The sequence below is a fragment of the Octopus sinensis genome, linkage group LG5, assembly GCF_006345805.1.
Source record: "Octopus sinensis linkage group LG5, ASM634580v1, whole genome shotgun sequence".
Taxonomy (NCBI): domain Eukaryota; kingdom Metazoa; phylum Mollusca; class Cephalopoda; order Octopoda; family Octopodidae; genus Octopus; species Octopus sinensis.
This window is the reverse complement of record NC_043001.1, coordinates 127,804,393-127,824,214: the sequence shown is the minus strand read 5'-3', so window position 1 is coordinate 127,824,214 and position 19,822 is coordinate 127,804,393. Positions and strand designations below refer to the sequence as shown.

The following is a 19,822-nucleotide window of genomic DNA, read 5'->3' as shown; positions in this document are numbered from 1 at the left end:
CAAGCAATGCTAGGGGGACAAACACAGACACACAAACATATACACACACACACACACACACACACATATATATATATATATATATATATATATATATATATACATATATACGACAGGCTTCTTTCAGTTTCCGTCTACCAAATCCACTCACAAGGCTTTGGTCGGCCCGAGGCTATAGTAGAAGACACTTGCCCAAGGTGCCACGCAGTGGGACTGAACCCGGAACCATGCGGTTCGTAAGCAAGCTAGCTACTTACCACACAGCCCCACTCCTACGTATTAGTATGCTTTCGTTCTGGATTTTTTTTTATTTATGATCCTTCCAATAGAATTTACGGCTCCTGTTACCTCTCTGTTATTCCACAGTGAATCAACAGGGAGTTTGGAAGCCAGCTAAATTCACCCTCCCCCCTTCCCACCACACACAATCATGTACGTCGTAAGAAACGAAAACATTTGGATTTACCTCCCTTACCCTGACCCTTACTCCGTCATTGTGGGACTACCTTTCTGTGTAGTCAACAAGCACCCGCTTCTTCTCCTCTGGCCGTTTGTGAAGTGACATCTGTGGTCGTATCGATTTAATCATCATCGTGACAAATCAAAAAATATTTTTCCCTTTCTTGATTAATGTACGACAGCTGATGCTTACAACTTTTCAGTTTCTTCCTGATTCATTATGGATTATGTAGAGCTAACGGATGCCATACATTCTTTTCCAAATGAAAGCATAACTATCGTATAAATAGCTAAGATATTATTATATTTATGTGACATGACGCGACGCGACAGTTCTGTTAACAGACACCCGATTGATTTATTCTTCGAATGATTTTTATCGACGACGGAGAAATGAAAGACAACGTCGTCCACCGGCAAAACAAAGATAAACAGAGGTTTAATCAGTATATTATATTCGCTTAAAGCAATAACAAGAAAGCGGTTTAAGTAAATAGACACAAGACGGTACATATTCGGTGTGACAGTGGTGCGATCGCATTTGTTTTTCATTCGTCTTTCGCGATGTGAATTTAATCAAAACATTCCTGGCAGTGGCCATTGTACCGGAAGTCACCGGAAGTAGTTGTTTGGGTTGCAAATAACGACAAAATGGCGACGCCCGTGGTGGAGAGAAATTTACCTTTGATACGCGAGCAAATTTCAGTCGCTTTCGGAAAGAGTAGTATTGTTGTGAAATTTGTTGCCGTTGCTGTGACATTAGGCTATCTGTTATCGTTCATTAATGCTGCTATTCCTTATTTAACTGTTACTCCTGGATATGTTATGCCTCCAAACTTCTGGATCTGGACCTACGCGACGCATTGTTTTGTCGAAGTACACTTCTGGGATGTTCTTATTGATGTAGCCGTACTTATATTGTGTGGTAAACTTTTGGAACCCTTATGGGGAACACTAGACATGCTTGTCTTTTTTGTGGTCGTCAATGTGGGCGTGGCATTACTTACATCTTTCCTCTACATTGTTATCTACTTTGTGAGTCGGAAAGAGATGTACTTGTTTCACACACACATTCACGGTCTTCCTGGCTATATTGCCGGATTTTCTGTTGCCGTTAAACAAGTGATGCCTGACCACATTCTAGTGACATCGCCTCTTGGAAAACTTCGTAACACGCACATCCCACTCTTACTGCTTTTGCTGTCAGTCGCGTTACGTCTGATCGGAGCATTGGACGGGCCGTATCCATTCATGTTTGGATGGGGGATTGTTGTCAGCTGGGTATACCTGAGATTTTACCAGAAACACAGCAATGGGAACCGTGGAGATATGGCAGATAACTTTAGTTTCGCCAGGTAAGTTGATACTAAAAGCATATTCGTGTCACTGTTTATGTTTTGCATGTGAATGTTCTTTGTTTTTATAATCAAATTCATCTTAGCTTTACAATTCAGTTTATTGTCATTGTATACAAATACAACAGAAAGTATATTATAGTCCATGTTGTATTTATAAGTATTAATGCACAATGATTTCAAACATGACACAAGGCCACTAACGTTGGAGAAGGAACTGTCGATTTCACATCGATCCCAGCACTTGATCAGAGCTCATTTTATCAGGCCCCGAAGCAAAAGTCAACACTGACTGGACATGCGCTTTGAACGCTTGTATACACTAATAATACACAATATACATGCAACATTATAGTAAATACAATTTGAATATAGTGATTTCATGCTTGCATTGTATCGGGACCGTGAGCAACAGTTTTCCAAACATGTTATGGATTTGGAAAACGGTAACATAACAATGTAATTATTGTATGTAGATACTAAATACGAAAAGACATCTGCAGGGCAGAAGCTACCACTTTGGAGTCCTTTATCGTGGCATAATCTTTTTGTTAGACGGTGGTTCTTTCCTTAGACAGCGGAACAATTTTGAAAGGAAATGGAATATATATTCAGTTGGATCGAGCTCCTATGTCACTAGTATCTGGTCTATTTATCTTTTGGAGTGCAATAAAAAGCAGTCGATCATTGTAGGATTCAATCTCAGGAACTAAGTACTGTAAATTTAGTCCAGTGTTTTGTCGTTTCTGCTATATCATTTACCTATCTTTGCTCGAATATTTGTTTCTTGGGCTTCGTTCAAAGTCAATTTTACATAGACGAGGGTTGTGGTTGATAAAATGGATTCGAATCTATTCCTCGGAATGACTGATAATGTCGATCTTTGTATGTTTGGCGTACACCCAAGATGTGCTGGGTTCCAACCAGTAAATCGAAAGTTGTGGATTCACTAGTGAAATTTCAGTGGAAATATCATTTATACTGATGGTCTCCAGCTCAAAACACAGAGAGGGATGAAACTAAATAGCTCAACCCTGCATTTTTGGGAGTGGTTGCGGAGTTCGGTGGTCTACCGTTGATATTTTGTCAGTTTTATTAAACATTCTGAATTTTTTCTTTTTAAGATAATTCCAATGTTTACAAACAACGTTGCGTTGTTTATATGATCAAGTAGGGCTGCAGCCCCGAAGATGCGTGCGTGTGTTATCTGATCGAGATATAAACAATTACTGATCAACATTCAATAAAAATATATAGATCCACTATCTGATTAACGTATAAATATTAACAAATTATGCATTTGGTCACAATAATTGTTATTAACAGAAATAGAGAATTTGGTGGCAAACAAACAAACAAAAAAAAAGCATTGCTGAAGTTAAAATTTTCCTTTATTAAAACAATATTGAAAATAATTTTTTGCTTTGTTTACAACCAAACATCGTGTTCGACCTCATTCAAAAATGTATATTAGATAATTTTAGAGTAATTCAAATATATTTTCTTAACAAGAACGTGCATATTAGGTGTGTTTTCTATATGTGGCTAAAATCCAATGCTGATCGATTTCTTAAATATGATAATACAAATAAAACTTTGGTGGCCTACAGGTAATAACTATCATACCACGTTGAGTAAATCCTTATTTATTAATAGTAAAGAAATAGTCATTACCTAACATGACTTCTAATAGAGGTTATTTAGTCGTCTTGCTAGTCTTAACACGTTGCATTAAAAAATATAGTTTCATTTAATTCATATGCAAAGTTAATTTCTCATTCTTTCATCAGTTCTTGTCAAGATATTGTTTAAAACTTGTTCTGTCGACTTTATACCTTTTTTTTGTGTGTTCTTGTTTCGTTGTTTGGCCTTTTTTTTTCTGTATTTCGTTCGTTTTATTTACACAAAATGATAATCTGTCTGATAAAATGTAATGGGAGTAAATAAACTGTTCAGTACTTTGATACGTAAACTATATTTGTATTGTGCATTTAGAAGTCAGTGAAATTTATTTTTATTTATTTGTTTATGTATGTATAGGAGTGTTTGTGTGTGTGTATATATATATATATATATATATATATACATATACATAGAGAGAGAGAGAGAGAGAGAGATTCGTCACAGTCTTTCTTCTAAAAAATTTGACTTGCTGGGATAAAATATATTTTCATAGACACACTTATACTTTATACGCATACAACACACCATACACACACACACATATATATATACATGCACACACACACACACACACATATATATATATATATATATATATATATATATATACACACCATATTTACTCTATATGTAAGCAAACAGGTAACAATATGCACCAGCCAAACAAGTGGTCCTCTACGCGGCCGCTCGATCTGCTTTGAAGATCAGCCCAATGCCTTTTATATAACCACTTAGTTGTCTTCTTCTTTTTTTTAAGCGTACAGTAGATAATATAATCCTAGAATGGATATAAAGATAGGATGGTCTCGGTTGGAACGATTTCAGAGCTGACCCGGGACTTAATAATTTTTTCTACTGGAATTTTGGTGGGGAGGTATAGTCGTTCAACTTACTTTGTCGACCTAGATGGCCCAGAACTTAATAATAATAATAATAATAAGGACTGTAAGTTGTAGCTATGGTTGCAGTACAAAATATGGTTACTAAAACTTTTAAATTCATCGCCTTTATCCCCCACTATCATGTATTGTGTATGTGTGTATTCAATTCAACAGGCGTCCACGTTTCCTCCGCCCGCTACGAAGCAACATATGGTAATATCGATTTAATAATCTTCATCACGATCAGTTTAGATCTGCTGAGCGAATGAGAATTCTTCTTGTTTCTCGATTTAGATCTGTGTTTGCATTCTGTTATAAGGATTGTTGATGTTTGAAAAACAGTTTCGTGTTGATCAGAGAAGAAATGTGACACGGAATAAGCTGTGACATTGGCGGGTTCGATGTTCTCAACTGCTTGCTTCCTGACTTACTTATTTCTCAGTTTTCAACTTCCTGATGACTTAAATCCTGAATCCTTCCTCATTTTAAGCAATTTATTATTAGCTATAACACAATCACACATTTCACAAAAATTGTCTACTAGCTATGACCCGTGGCTCTATTTCATCTTGCCCTCCCAACTTCACGGAATATATGACATTGCATACTAAAATTCTTTGCTTTATCTGTCCTTCGTTAGCGAACAATAAAACTCAGTATAGAAAAGTAGAACAAAAGTTTTACTTTCGCTGGGAGGTCAGACAAATTAATGTTTTATGTATGTACTAGATGTACCAGCCGTGACCACTCCATGTTGAAAATGTCCACGCGCGGCAGGAAAAGAAAAAAATGCTATTTTGGGATCTTTTCGGTTTCAACGACAGTTTTTCTAGCGGTGTCATATGAAATTGTCACCCATAATTTTGACCCTAGTATCGATCTATTGCATTTCAATCTGTTTTAGAGTTAGGGTTGGGGTGGGGGGAAGGGTATCTTTTTTCTTCACAAATGTAAATAAACCCAATCTGTTTCTTAAACGAGGGACATATTCATACGGCACAGAATGTTTATTATCTCAATGGACGTCATTGATTGGTTGAAATTGCAGAAATTGAAGGAGAAAAAAAAAACAACAAATATCTCACAAACAATAGAATTTTCTCAATAAAGCCAAGAGAAAAAGATGTTTTATAAACACATTCTACCAGTATACGAAGTTTGGAGTTTTTTTAGTTACCTAGAAATTATGTTAAAAAACTGCCGTTCAAACCGAAAAGATCCCTATTTTGAAACACAATTCTCTTGCCTTTGGTGTGACAACATAAACACAACCAAGTGTTTCTTCTTGAAAAATGTTCAAATGGCCTTCAACTCTTTTTCCTCGCTTTCTTTGCCATTCTTTCTGATTACTGTTCCAAGTGAAATTCATGGATACTTCAACATAAAGTAGTTTTTGAAGTCATCATTGATACACCATGAAAAGAATTTTGCCTATGTTGTTCTCATATGTCGTTCATTGACAGCCATATATACCTTCATTATTTCTAAGCAATATTCTTTGTTCATCTATCTGGCAGATGAACTTGCAGTCTCACTATGCGGGTGCTCTTTCATGAACTGAAAACCCTAAACTCGATGCAACTGCTTCGGATAGTCCATTATACTTACCCATTAGATATTGACTAATTTCATCATCGTTTATTTGAATAGCAACTTGATCATTTCCTTTCAGCATGTACTTGATGATATATTAATTACCAGCGCCGCCTCGACTGGCTTCTGTATCGGTGGCACGTAAAAGGCACCATCCGAATCGTGGCCGAAGCCAGTGCCGCCTCGACTGACTTCCGTGCATGTGGCACGTAAAATGCACCAATCCGACCGTGGCCGATGCCAGCCTCGCCTGGCATCAGTGCAGGTGGCACGTAAAAAGCACCCACTACACTCACGGAGTGGTTGGCGTTAGGAAGGGCATCCAGCTGTAGAAACATTGCCAGATAAGACCGGAGCCTGGTGCAGCCTTCTGGCTTCCCAGATCCCCGGTCGAACCGTCCAACCCATGCTAGCATGGAGAACAGACGTTAAACGATGATGATGATGATGATGATGATGAAGCAATGATTTCAAGATTGCAGTGGCATTTGAATGCTCTCAAAAGGGTTTCATTATAAGGTACAACCCATTTATTGTCGTTTGTTTTTCCATTCTTATGAGATCCAACTCCTCCCGTTGCAACTGATCTTTGTCTATAAAGAGATAATCTCTCTGCGTTTTTTCTGCCTTTTGATTATGATGATAAAGATTAATATTTTGGTTGTATACTGTCAACTTAACGTGACAGTAAGGGAATTACACCACCGCTGTTTAGCCCTAGGAAGCATCGACGCTTCCTGTCGGCCTCGACACATTTCCTGTGTCCTTATATATTTATGAAGGGGAGACAAATACCCCCAACTGCTAGGCCTTTTAAATAAAATAGTAATTTTCTTCTGTAAGGAGAAAAATAAAAAATCGAGTACCTATGATTAAAAAAATTTAAAAAAAAGGACAGACGGTGGTAGTTCCGACAACTCTTTGAAGTGTTGACATTTTCAACTTGATTCTTTTTTCTTAAAGGGGAAATGACTATTTTATTTGTAATGTTTATCATCTTAATCAAATGGCAGGAAAACAAACTTTGAGTTTTAGTATTTTATAGATAGATAGATAGATAAAAACAACAACAACAAAAAAACAACTTAGTTTCTTTCACTTGGTTACAAATGAAAGTTTCCCCAGGTGTGATATTTTAAGCAGTAAATGTTTTCACCTTCCTAGATAACTGAAACATGGAAACTGTCTCATATACAGTCATAACGTACTGTCTCATATACAGTCATAACGTAGTTTGTATAATTGTCTCTAAGAGAAGAAGCAAAAAATATTTGTCTATTGAAGAAAGCAGGTTAACTGACTGGTATCACATTGCCACCTATTTATTGAAACTAGAGATGTTTTATCTCTTAACTGCATACTGTCTCATAAGGCATTATCTTTTGCTTGTTTCAGTCATTCGACTGCAGTCATGCTGTGGGACTGCCTTGAAGAATTGTTAGTCAAATGAATCAACTACAGTACATATTTGTTGTTTTAAACCGGGTACTCATTCTATCGGTCTATTTTGCCAAACCAGTAAGTTACAGAGAGGTAAACACACCAACACTGCTTGTCAAACTGTGATGGGGGTCAAATACACTCACACAATGAGCTTCTTCCAGTTTTTGTTTACCTAATCCACAGGCAATTGTAGAAGGAACTAGAACAAGGTGCCATGCAGTGGGACTGAACCCGAAACCACGTGGTTGGGAAACAAGCTTCTTACCATACAACAACCATGCCTGCACCTATAATGATTTTTGTGACAAATGTATAATGATTGATTACTTTTTTATGATGGGTGACATTTAAGAAAAACAATAAAAAGCACCATCCGTCCGTGGCCGTTTGCCAGCTCCGTCTGGCACCTGTGCGGCTGGCACGTAAAAAGCACCCACTACACTCACGGAGTGGTTGGCGTTAGGAAGGGCATCCAGCCGTAGAAACACTGCCAGATCAGACTGGGCCTGATGCAGCCTTCTGGCTTCACAGACCCCAGTTGAACCGTCCAACCCATGCTAGCATGGAAAGCGGACGCTAAATGATGATGATGATGATGATGAATAAAAAAAATGTTGTTTCTACAACTTTGTATGATTATGGTTTCCAGTTTCATTTGCTTTAGCCCACAAGACAAAAAAACCTTCCAGCTTTTCAAAAAGTTTGCTGACCCCTGCCTTTGATTAGCCTTCAGACTCTAAACTTTTATCTTTTTCTCAATTTCAAACCCAATTTCTATTAAAATTTTAAAAAAAAATTACTGAAAGTGAAGATTTTACCCTCAATTATATCTGTTCTGAGAATCTTTTCACCAAATTGCAACCAACTGGCTTAATATGTCTCTAAATAACCTGGAGTGGAAGTGTTTAGTCAGGTTGCTGTATTGACAAAGCCCTTTCCTACAGGTATCCTAGTATAAGGCGGCGAGCTGGCAGAAACGTTAGCACGCCGGGCGAAATGCGTAGCTGTATTTCGTCTGCCGTTACGTTGTGAGTTCAAATTCCACTGAGTTCAACTTTGCCTTTCATCCTTTCAGGGTTGATAAATTAAGTACCAGTTTCGCACTGGGGTCGATGTAATCGACTTGATACCTATGTCTGTCCTTGTTTGTCCCCTCTGTGTTTAGCCCCTTGAGGGTAATAAAGAAATAGGTATCCTAGTATACAAGTACATTCTGCTTTCTTCACCATACTGCAGATGACCCCACACTAACACCTCATTTCCTTCTTCATTAAGAAATCTAGTCTAAATTTCAACACCTCTTAATAGATGCACACACTTCACACAAAGAGAAACATCCTTCAATAGGAACATACCAACTAGTTTTAATTGATACCCCCAATACTTAAAATCTATGCTTCTCAAGAATATGTACCTTCCATAGTCATGGCCAGTGCTAGTGACATGTGAAAGGCACTTATGCTGGTAACAGGTAAAAGGCACCTATCCTGGTGACATATAAGAGGCACCCATTCTGATGACACATGAAAGGCACCCATGCTGGTGATATGTGAAAGGCACCTGTGCTGGTGATATGTGAAAGGCACCTGTGCTGGTAACATATAAAAGGCACCTGTGCCAGTGACTTGTAAGAGACACCTATGCCCATGACACGTGAATGGCACCCATGCCAATGACATATGAAAGACACTCATGCTGGTGACATTTGAAAGGCACCTGTGCTGGTGACACATGAAAGGCACTCATGCTGGTGACTCATAAAAGGCACCGCTGCTGGTGACACATAAGAGGCACCTGTGCCAGTGACACGTAAAAGGCACCTGTGCCAGTGACATGTAAAAGACACCTATTACACTCTATGAAGTGGTTGGCATTAGGAAGGGTATCCAGCTGTAGAAACCAAGCCAAAACAGACTGGAGTCTGGTGCAGCTCTCTGGCTCAACCATTCCAGTCTAACCATCTAACCCATGCCTGCATGGAAAATGGGTGCTAAATGATGATGATAAACGCTGTTTCTTTGCTACCCACAAATAGTATGTAGTTTGAAGCTAGTGTACTTTCTACACTTACTAGGTTTTATTATGTCTTACGATCTTGCATTATGACCACATTGGAGTGGTAATAGCCAAAAGTGACATCACAAATATAAATATTGCAGTTGTTTCATTCCAAAACAGCTAATGGTAAAAAAAGGCACATGATTACTCTATAGTGGAATACTGCTGACCCAAATAGAATTGTCTTTGTACTATACATGCGAACACAATAGACATGCATCTAAAGAAAAACCATCATCTGCCTGATAGGTGAATTTTCATATAGCTTCTTAGCTTACTGACTATATATAACTATATATATATAGTCTATAACTATATATTCATTTTTATATCCTCTTCTGAAATGCATTTCTCATAAACTTCTTTTCTGTCTAGGTTTTCCTTCCTTAAACACTGACTGTCAAAATGCTAATTTGAGAATTCATCATCATCATCATCGTTTAACGTCCGCTTTCCATGCTAGCATGGGTTGGACGGTTCAACTGGGGTCTGGGAAGCCAGGAGGCTGCACCAGGCCCAGTCTGATCTGGCAATGTTTCTACAGCTGGATGCCCTTCCTAACGCCAACCACTCCATGAGTGTAGTGGGTGTTTTTTACGTGCCAGACGAGGATGGCAAACGGCCACAATCGGATGGTGCTTTTTACGTGCCTCTGGCACGCACCCATTTATCTTTACATCCCAATCTAGAAAGGATTGAGAAGGCTAGAAGTATCTCCTCTCATTCTATAAAAAAAAAAAAAAAATTGCAATGTAGTGTTATTACTGTTATGCAATTCCAAGTTAGCTCTGATTAAGCATAACTGTGATGAAATAGTGTTATTCAATGTGTCCTTTTTGCAAGATGTGATTGGAGGTAGATTAGGGTGCTATTTCGAACAAGTCTAGTGACCACATAGAGGTTCTGTCATTGGCTCTAGCAATTGTCAAAAGGTTGTGTGATAAAGTAACAATGTGATATAGAGCTAACAGTGCTTGGTTGGATACTCATTACCTTTATGTATTCCCTCTGAGTTTGACATCTCTTTCGGTATTTTGTTGAAGGTCAATCCTTTAACATTCATATTACCTTATCAAATCTAATGCTTATTTATTCACATCATATTGAATTAATCTTGCATTGTCTTGTAGCTTTGAGACTTCAATAATGTGATTATCTATTTTTGGAATGACATTTTGTGATTATCTATTTTTGGAATGACATTTTGAAAGCACTATCCGAATCGTGGCCGATGCCAGCGCCGCCTCGACTGGCTTCCGTGTCGGTGGCACGTAAAAAGCACCATCCGAATCGTGGCCGAAGCCAGTGCCGCCTCGACTGGCTTCCGTGCAGGTGGCACGTAAAATGCACCAATTCGACCGTGGCCGATGCCAGCCTCGCCTGGCACCAGTGCAGGTGGCACGTAAAAAGCACCCACTACACTCACGGAGTGGTTGGCGTTAGGAAGGGCATCCAGCTGTAGAAACATTGCCAGATAAGACCAGAGCCTGGTGCAGCCTTCTGGCTTCCCAGATCCCCGGTCGAACCGTCCAACCCATGCTAGCATGGAGAACGGATGTTAAACGATGATGATGATGATGATGATTGTGAGAGGCCATTTCTAGCCAGTATGAGCACAAAGCAGGTAGAATATTTGGGCTGGATATGGCTGGTTTAAATGCTAAAGGGTTAAACCATATATCTGAGAGGTAGGAACATTGCTATACACACTTGTTTCTGTGCTGAAACCCTAAAGTGAAACATGAAACACATCTTTCCAACAAGTGAATTTTCTCACATAATTATGTAAACATTTTTGGTACACAATCTGTTCTCCCAGCTGTAACTGATATTTATGATCATATAATAGTCTGTAAGATTAAACACACAAGAGAGCTAAATTTTTTTCACTGAATGATTGACAGATATATTTTTCATATTATGTACAGTAGGGAAGGTTTGGTTCAAGCACCCTTCCAACTGTCATCAACTATCATCGTTAGGAACCAATAAAAAAACCCAGCTAAAAATAGCAGCTGAATCTCCCTTAAATTATACCTCATTGACTTAAAAATGGAAGAATACATTAATGTAGTCAGTATAGTTATAGATAGTGAAGGCACATGGCTCAGTGGTTAGAGCGTTGAATTTACAACCGTGAGGTTGTGAGTTCAAATCCCAGACCGGGCTGCGTGTTGTGTTCTTGAGCAAGACACTTTATTTTATATTGCTCCAGTTTACTCAGCTGTAGAAATGAGTTGCGACATCACAGGTGCCAAGCTGTATCGGCCCTTGCCTTTCCCTTGGATAACATCAGTGGCGTGGAGAGGGGAGGCTGGTATGCATGGGTGACTACTGGTCTTCCATAATCAACCTTGCCCGGACTTGTGCCTTGGAGGTTAACTTTCTAGGTGCAATCCCATGGTCATTCGTGACTGAAGGGGTTCTCCGAAATAGTTATATATTTGTGTTACAATATAAAGGGAGGAAAGTCAATACTTGAATACATTTGATTATAGGTCTTGTTTGATCATGACTGACCTGGGGCTAAACATCAATAATGACCATCAACCATTAACAAAGATGAAGACAAATGGTGAGGTTGCATCTGAGGCAAGATAATGCATTGCTTGACCATGTGGAAATATGCCGTCATAGATCCAGACAAGTCTTGCCAACATCATAAATGTTGATTTTACAGGTTTGAGAGAATTATCATTAAGATCATTGAGAAACATTTAGCAACCCTGATATGTACTTAATTACTTTGCGCTTGTTTAGGTAAGGTGTATTAAAATATCAAATTGTCCTCTCTAGCCTCAGGTTGAGCAAAGCCTTGAGAGTAGATTTGGTAGATGGAAACTGGAAGAAGCCTGTTGTACATGTGTGTGTATGTACTCTTGTTTTGACATCACATGATGGTTGCACAAGAGAATTACTGTCATACAAGCATTGTTGCTTGTTTCTAGTCTTTCGCGATGTGTATATATGATGTGCTTCTATCAGTTCCTGTTTACAAAATTCACAAGGCTTTGGTTGGCCAAGGGCTAAACCACATGGTTAGGAAGCAAGCGTCTTCATCACTCAGCTATATCTGAACCTACATATATATATATATATATATATATATATATATATGGACTGTGGTCATGCTGGGCACTGCCTTGAAGAATTTTAGTCAAAGATATCAATCTCAGTACTTAGACTTTTTTTTAAGCTTGGTACTCACTCTATCGCCTTTGCTGTTGAACTGCTAAATTACAGGGACATAAACACATATGCACTTGTTGTCAAGCTGAATGAGGGACAAAGATACTCATGTCTATATATATATTCACTCATGTGGCTTTGATCAGCCTGAGGTTATAGTAGAAGACACTGGCCCAAAGTGCCACACAAAGCGACTGAACCAGGAACCATGTGGTTGGGGAAGAACCTTCTTTTCACACAGCCATGCTTGTACCTATATGAATATATGTATAATATATATATGTATGTATGTAAACATCACAGGTGCTTGTTCCATGTAAAAAACACCCAGTCCACTCTGTAAAATGGTTGGCATTAGGAAGGCATCAAGCTGTAAAAACCATGCCAAAAGAGACATCGGTGGACCTGGTGCCACGTGTAAAGCACCCAGTCCACTCTGTAAAGTGATTGGCGTTAGGAAGGGCATCCAACTGTAAAAGTTATGCCTAACAGACCTTGCTGGTTCTGGTCCCACATAAAAAGCACTCGGTCCACTCTGTAATGTGGTTTGACATTAGGACAAGCATCTAGGTGTAAAAATCTTGCCAAAACAGACAGTGGAGCTTGGTGTAGTCCCCTGGCTTCCCAGCACCTATCAAACCATCCAACTCCTGCCAGCATTGAAAATGGATGTTAAATGATGATATTGTGCGTGTGTATGTATGTATATATATATATATGTGTGTGTGTGTGTACGTACATACATATATATATATATATAAATTTGTTTTGTTTTGTAGGAAGCGAAATTGAACAATACAGATAGAACAGTGCAATGTATAACTAAGTGGGGGGACAGTGTCATTTCATTTAGCTATTTCCTCTTTAGACATGCACACACATGACTGTGTAATTCTTTAGTTATATACATATATATATATATATATATATATATGAGGAGGTTTCATGTGTGTATGTACATTATATAATATACACATGCATCATTATCACCGGCTGTCTACATTCCACACTGGCATAGTTTGGGTAGGTTGTCATAACCCAAGTACACTCTTGTTGTTTGTAATTACCTCCTAGAGAGGTTGGAGGACCAGACGTACTCCATTTTGGCATGGTTCCTATATCTGGATGCCCTTTACACTGTACAAATTATACTGGATGCATTTCAACATGGTACCAGCACTGAAAAATGTTGTCGTAACCCTGAACAATACTGTGGTGTCTTATCCAACCTACTTCATTGCTTCATTCTTCAACCACTTTACTGGATGCATATTATTGTGGAATCTGCACCAGAAAAGTAGCATGTCCCTTTGCAAAATGAAAGAGGCTTTTTTGTCTCTGTTTAAGGCAAACATTACTAATAATGTGAATAGAATAGAAGATGATGGTAGTGAGAGAATCAGGACAAAGGAGTGAAAGAATAGAAAATATGAGTACTGATACATGCATATGCATATATTGTGTATGTATACATGTGCGTGTGTGTGTATATATGTATATATATGCCTACCTATCCATCTACAGATATACACACACACATAATATACATATATATCTAAAGACACGTACATGATATATAAAAATATATATATATACATACACACTCACACACACATGAAAGGGTGTTGAAAAGTTCCTGGTTATGGCTAAAAGAAAATACAGGGGATCAGTTGATTATGATATTATTCACCATATTTCTCTCTCAGATTCACGTATCTATTGCAGTACCCCTTCAATTTTTCTCAGCCCTGTAGAAGAACCTAGAAGGTTGGGCTCCAACCAGGCCTTTCACAATCCCCTTAAAGCTAGGAACTTTTCAGCACCCCTTATATGTATGTATTTATGTATGCATGCTCTACGGCTGTGGGACGTGGACGCTGTATAGGAGGCAAATGCGAGCACTTGACCAGTTCCACCTCCGCTGCTTGCGACGAATCATGGGAATTTCCTGGGAGGACAGATTCTCCAACACTGAGGTGCTTCGTAGAGCCAAAATGCCCAGGATCGAAACCCTCATCATGAAGGCCCAGCTCTGGTGGGTTGGACATGTTGTCCGAAGGGACGATATGCGCCTACCAAAGATGATCTTCGCTGAGCTAGCTTCTGGAGCAAGAAACCCTGGAAGGCCACTGAGGCGATACACGGACAGCCTGTAAACTTCCCTTGAGGCCTGCGGCATTTGAGCCCATGGCTGAGAATCGCTTACCTCTGACCATGGCGCCTGGCATCCAGCTGTCCAAAAGGGTGTTAGGCTGTTCGAGGAAAAGTGCCTCAAGAGCCTAGACCAGAAGCGACAAGCCCAAAAAGTGAGGGTCCCCAACCCTAATTCTGCTGTTATGTGCCCAACATATGGCCACATCTGCACGTCCGCCTTTGGGTTCTGCTCCCACCTCCGGCGTCACTGACATCATTGTTGAACCCCGACAGACTTCCATTATATTATTATTATTATTATGTATGTATGTATGTTTGTATGTATGTACGTATGTATGTAACCCAGTACAACCTGATGCATGGTCGGGTCGTCGATGACTAAACTGGCAACCCCACCAAGCTTGCTTGGTGAGGAGGGTGTTTATTGGACACCCTGCGGGATGAAAAACAAAACCCGTCAAAGGGTGGAGGAACTCTTGAGAGTCAATGTCCATTCAATAAATGTCTTAAGGCTGTATCATGTGCGGGGACATAGAAATAATCGGACTGAATACCCGATTGCGTGGTTAAACCATTGGGAGTGAAGAACTCCTAGCCTTTGTTAGGGCATCCTTCTAGGAGAAGGTAACTCAGATAACTGGGATAACTCTGACGTAAAACCTGTGGCTCAGTGGTTACCGATGATGTTGACTTGTTCTTCTTTTCGGATTATGGCTGTTGCTGTTTAGTGAGTGGGATTGACTCAGTGCACAGCCTTTCCTCACTTTAAAAAAAAATCTTCTTGCACAGGCATTGCACGATAACAACATTGATTAAGCTTCGTGCAATGGCCATACTCGATAACGAGGGGGCAGCCACCATGTATATATATATATATATATATAAAATATTATTAGAGACAAAACCACTATTTTTCAAAACAAACAAGGAAAGACTTAATCAATACATAAAATTTTAATAAATAGTCAAAAAAAACCGCCACTACAATTGTTTCTTGTCTTGATCGACAATCTTCAGGTGGACTTCCAATAAGTCAGTTTCAAATTATGAAACTGACTTATTGGAAGTCCACCTGAAGATTGTCGATCAAGACAAGAAACAATTGTAGTGGCGGTTTTTTTGACTATTTATTAAAATTTTATGTATTGATTAAGTCTTTCCTTGTTTGTTTTGCAAAATAGTGGTTTTGTCTCTAATAATATTTTATAATATTTTACTATAAAATTGGATTTAATCCTAAATCTGATTTTTTCCTTGTAAATTTGGATTTATTCCCTAATATTTATTATTATATATATATATATATATCTTTCTTTATGTGAAGACAATCTCATGTGAGCAGCTGGTGTTGAAGACAAGTTGGGCAATATGATAAGGCAGCTGTCAAGTAGTTTCATTAAAGTGAAAGTAAACTTTTAAGTGAGTCGGCTGAGGTCAAGTCCTGGTTTCTGATTCCAGGTGTGGTAACTACATTTCATTTATATTACCAATATCCCTTGGAAAAGGCATGAAATGTAACAAAATTACCATTTTCCCCTCCCTGCCATAAATATGAGGTTATAGATTTTATGTATGCTTGTAATATTACTGGGAGGTGACACTGGAAGTTAAGAATGCTGTTAATCTTTAAAAAAAAATAAAATTTACACTAAGGGCTACAAAAGACTGAATTTATAATCTATATTAAGAACTTTTGAATCAGAAATGATAGGATAAAAGCTAAAAGATCCATGTTGTTGCATTGTGTTCTTGGAAAAAAGATATTTCCAAATTTATTTTGATGCAAAACACATTAGATATCATCATTTTCACCATTACCCTTTTACACGTCCACTTTTCCATGCTTGCATGGATCAGATGGAATTTGTTGAGGCAGATTTTGTATGGCCAAATGTCCTTCCTGTCACCAACCTGTGTCCATTTTCAGACAAGGTATTTTCCCTGTAGCTGGACATTTCCATAAAAGATTGAAAATGAACAAAAACACTTGTATGACAGTGCTGCTTGTTTACAACTATTGCATGATGTCAACGCAAAGAAACAAACACACATGCACGCATGCATGTACGTGTCTGTTCACAGTATTCAAAATCTCACCACCCTCATTTTTATAAGATACTAGCAGTATCGCCTGGTGTTGCTCGGGTTTGTTAGGGAAATAACTATATAAGCATTTTTAGAGAGTTACTTCCCTTATATAACCCGAGCAAAAATCATAAAAAATGCAGAAAAATGATAATAAATTTTTTTTTAAATCGTAGACTCACACTAATACCCAGAAGGGCTCGATATGAATGACGACTATAAGATACCCGCTTTTAGTTAAACTGCACCGCAAAATGTGGGAGTAGTTAGGAATCTAAATCGGAGGAGACAGAGTCTCACACACACACAACTTGAATTTTATATATAAAGATTAAATGAAACAAAAGTTGTTTTTTGAGAGAGAATTTATCCATGTAAAAGAGCAAAAACAACATACAATAACTTACGTTGAAAATAACAAATAGTATTTGTTTCAAAAAATGTTTTTTTTCTTATACAGACTGTTTTAAAAAATAAATATTTATTAACTGTTATTAAAAGAAACATCATCTCGCTGAGTCCCAGATTTTTTTTCCTCACAACTTACTTTGAGAATCCCTGGCTTTTTAGTGTTCTAATCTCACCAGCCAGACCATTAAGCTGATCTGCTATGATATCTCAAATAACCTCTCCTCACTCATTCTGTATATAGAATAGCTAAGTGGACACTATAGCATTAAAGTCTTGAGATCAGTTTCACTACACATTTCTTTTGTACTTAGAACACATTAAAAACTGCACTCCTCAAATCACCTGGCTGTTGGGATTACACACCAATTTATTTGAAATTGCATTATTTAGTTAAAGAGGAAACACAGTAATCAGAATCTTTAGCAGAACTTCTCAGGCTGTTGGTGCTCAAAAAGTTACCTATAGTTGACTAGCATCCTGTCCAGGGAGAAATATAACTCTCATTCACTTAATGTCATGAAACCATTGTCAAGCACTATTCTTTAAATATTCATGAGAGCTTAGGATATATTTTGAATCTTTCTTTAGCCTGTGTTCTTTTGTCCATATGACAAACTCAACCAAAATATGTCTTCAATGTTATTAGATCCAGCTCAGTCCTGATTACACAAACTATTGATTAAAAGCACTCCAACCATGGACACTCCATCTATTCATGAAGTGTCTTCATAAAGTGTATTCAATTTTAGTCTGCCTTTTCTTTCCTTTCTAACCTATTTCTTTACTACCCACAAGGGGCTAAACACAGAGGGGGGACAAACAAGGACAGACATAGGTATTAAGTCGATTACATCGACCCCAGTGCGTAACTGGTACTTAATTTATCGACCCTGAAAGGATGAAAGGCAAAGTCGACCTCGGCGGAATTTGAACTCACAACGTAGCGGCAGACGAAATACGGCTAAGCATTTCGCCTGGCGTGCTAACGTTTCTGCCTTTTCTTTCCTTTCTAACCCTTTACTATTTAAACTGGTCACATCCACCCAACTATTCTACTTTATGTTCAAACTATCCAGATCCAGCTTCTTACATCTACCCTATGATATCATTCTAAAAACATATTATCACATCGTAATTTTAAAGCTGCAAGATAATGCATGATGAATTCAAAAGAATATAAATGAATAAGCATTATATTCGACAGAGTAATCTGAATGCTAAAGGGTTAAAGGATATTGTTTGAGGGAGATTTGGGTCCTGTTTCTAGCATGCAACATGAGTGGAGGCACGTGGCTTAGTGGTTAGGATGTTGAGTTTTTGATCTTAAGGCAGTGGTTTCGATTCCTGGACCAGGTGACGTGTTGTGTTTTTGAGCAAAACACTTCATTTCATCTTGCTCTAGTCCATCCAACTGGCAAGAATGAGTAATTCCTGTGATGGACTGGTGTCCCATCCAGGTGGGGAATATATACGCCATAGAAACTGGGAAACCAGCCCTTATGAATCGGCATGACTCAAGAAGGAAACATGTAACATGACCACATCGAAGCTCTCTTGGTTCATATTTAGCCAGTTGATTTAATAGATTTGAGCCAGTGCTCCAGGTAGACCATACCTACTGTACAAAAAAGAAATACTGTAAAGTGGTGGACTGGTGGAAATATTAGAATGTTGGAGGAGATGCCTTGTGATATTTGTATTTACTCTTCTGAGTTCAAATCCTGCTGTGTCCTACATGGGTGCTTGACTTAAACCATTATTCAGTTTAACACACCACCTTGGGTGCCTTTAACAGAGTCCACCCAGTTGCAAACATTCAGGCCAGTTTGAAGATACCTTCTTCCCTCTCTTTCTTCAGTGTCAAAAGGCTCTATAGAGAATCATAGACACTGCTTTCCTCCTTTGACTAAATGATTCAAAAAAGAAATCTTGTAATGAAGAAACAGGATTTGTGTTTGATAGGCTTGTTGTATTGGGATCAGATTTCTATGGCATCCTTAGCCACTTGATATGAATAGAGCAGTGGTTTTCAACCAGGGTTCCGTGGAACCTTAGGGTTCTGCCAGTACAGTCTAGGGGTTCCACAAGAAGTTACAAAACTGCTAAAATCGGCAGTAATTTTTAATTCTCCTGTGCAGATACGTGTGCATAAGACTATTAAATTATTGCACAGGGGTTCCTCGAGCCAGTGGAATGTTTCCTTGGGGTTCCGCTCCAGCAAAAAGATTGAAAAGCACTGGAATAGAGAGATAAATTTTAGTTCACCTCAGCACATTTTCATCATGTCTTTGGTAAAAAAAACTATACTATTATAATTTTTCACAAGGCCTTGAATTTGGAGGAGCAGAATGTAGCTGATATACTTGATTGAACAAATCCCTGTACATGCGTGGTTTTTGTTTTATTGACTCTGAAACTAAAATGCTGAAGGATGAAACTAAATATTAAAGGACAATTAGCCGAATACTTTCATTTCTGCCACTCCACTAACTTCAGTAAGCTTTTAAGATA

General features: G+C 38.4%; 1 protein-coding gene across 1 annotated transcript in view; it reads left to right on the top strand.

Annotated features, from left to right (window-relative positions):
• Positions 1 to 482: 482 nt before the first annotated feature.
• Positions 483 to 19,822, top strand: part of LOC115211973 (transmembrane protein 115) — a 32,435-nt gene continuing 13,095 nt past the window's right edge. The window contains exon 1 of the mRNA XM_029780746.2: positions 483 to 1,814. Coding sequence (XP_029636606.1) covers positions 1,111 to 1,814 — 704 coding nt within the window. The 5' untranslated portion in view covers positions 483 to 1,110. The remainder of the gene's footprint in view (positions 1,815 to 19,822) is intronic.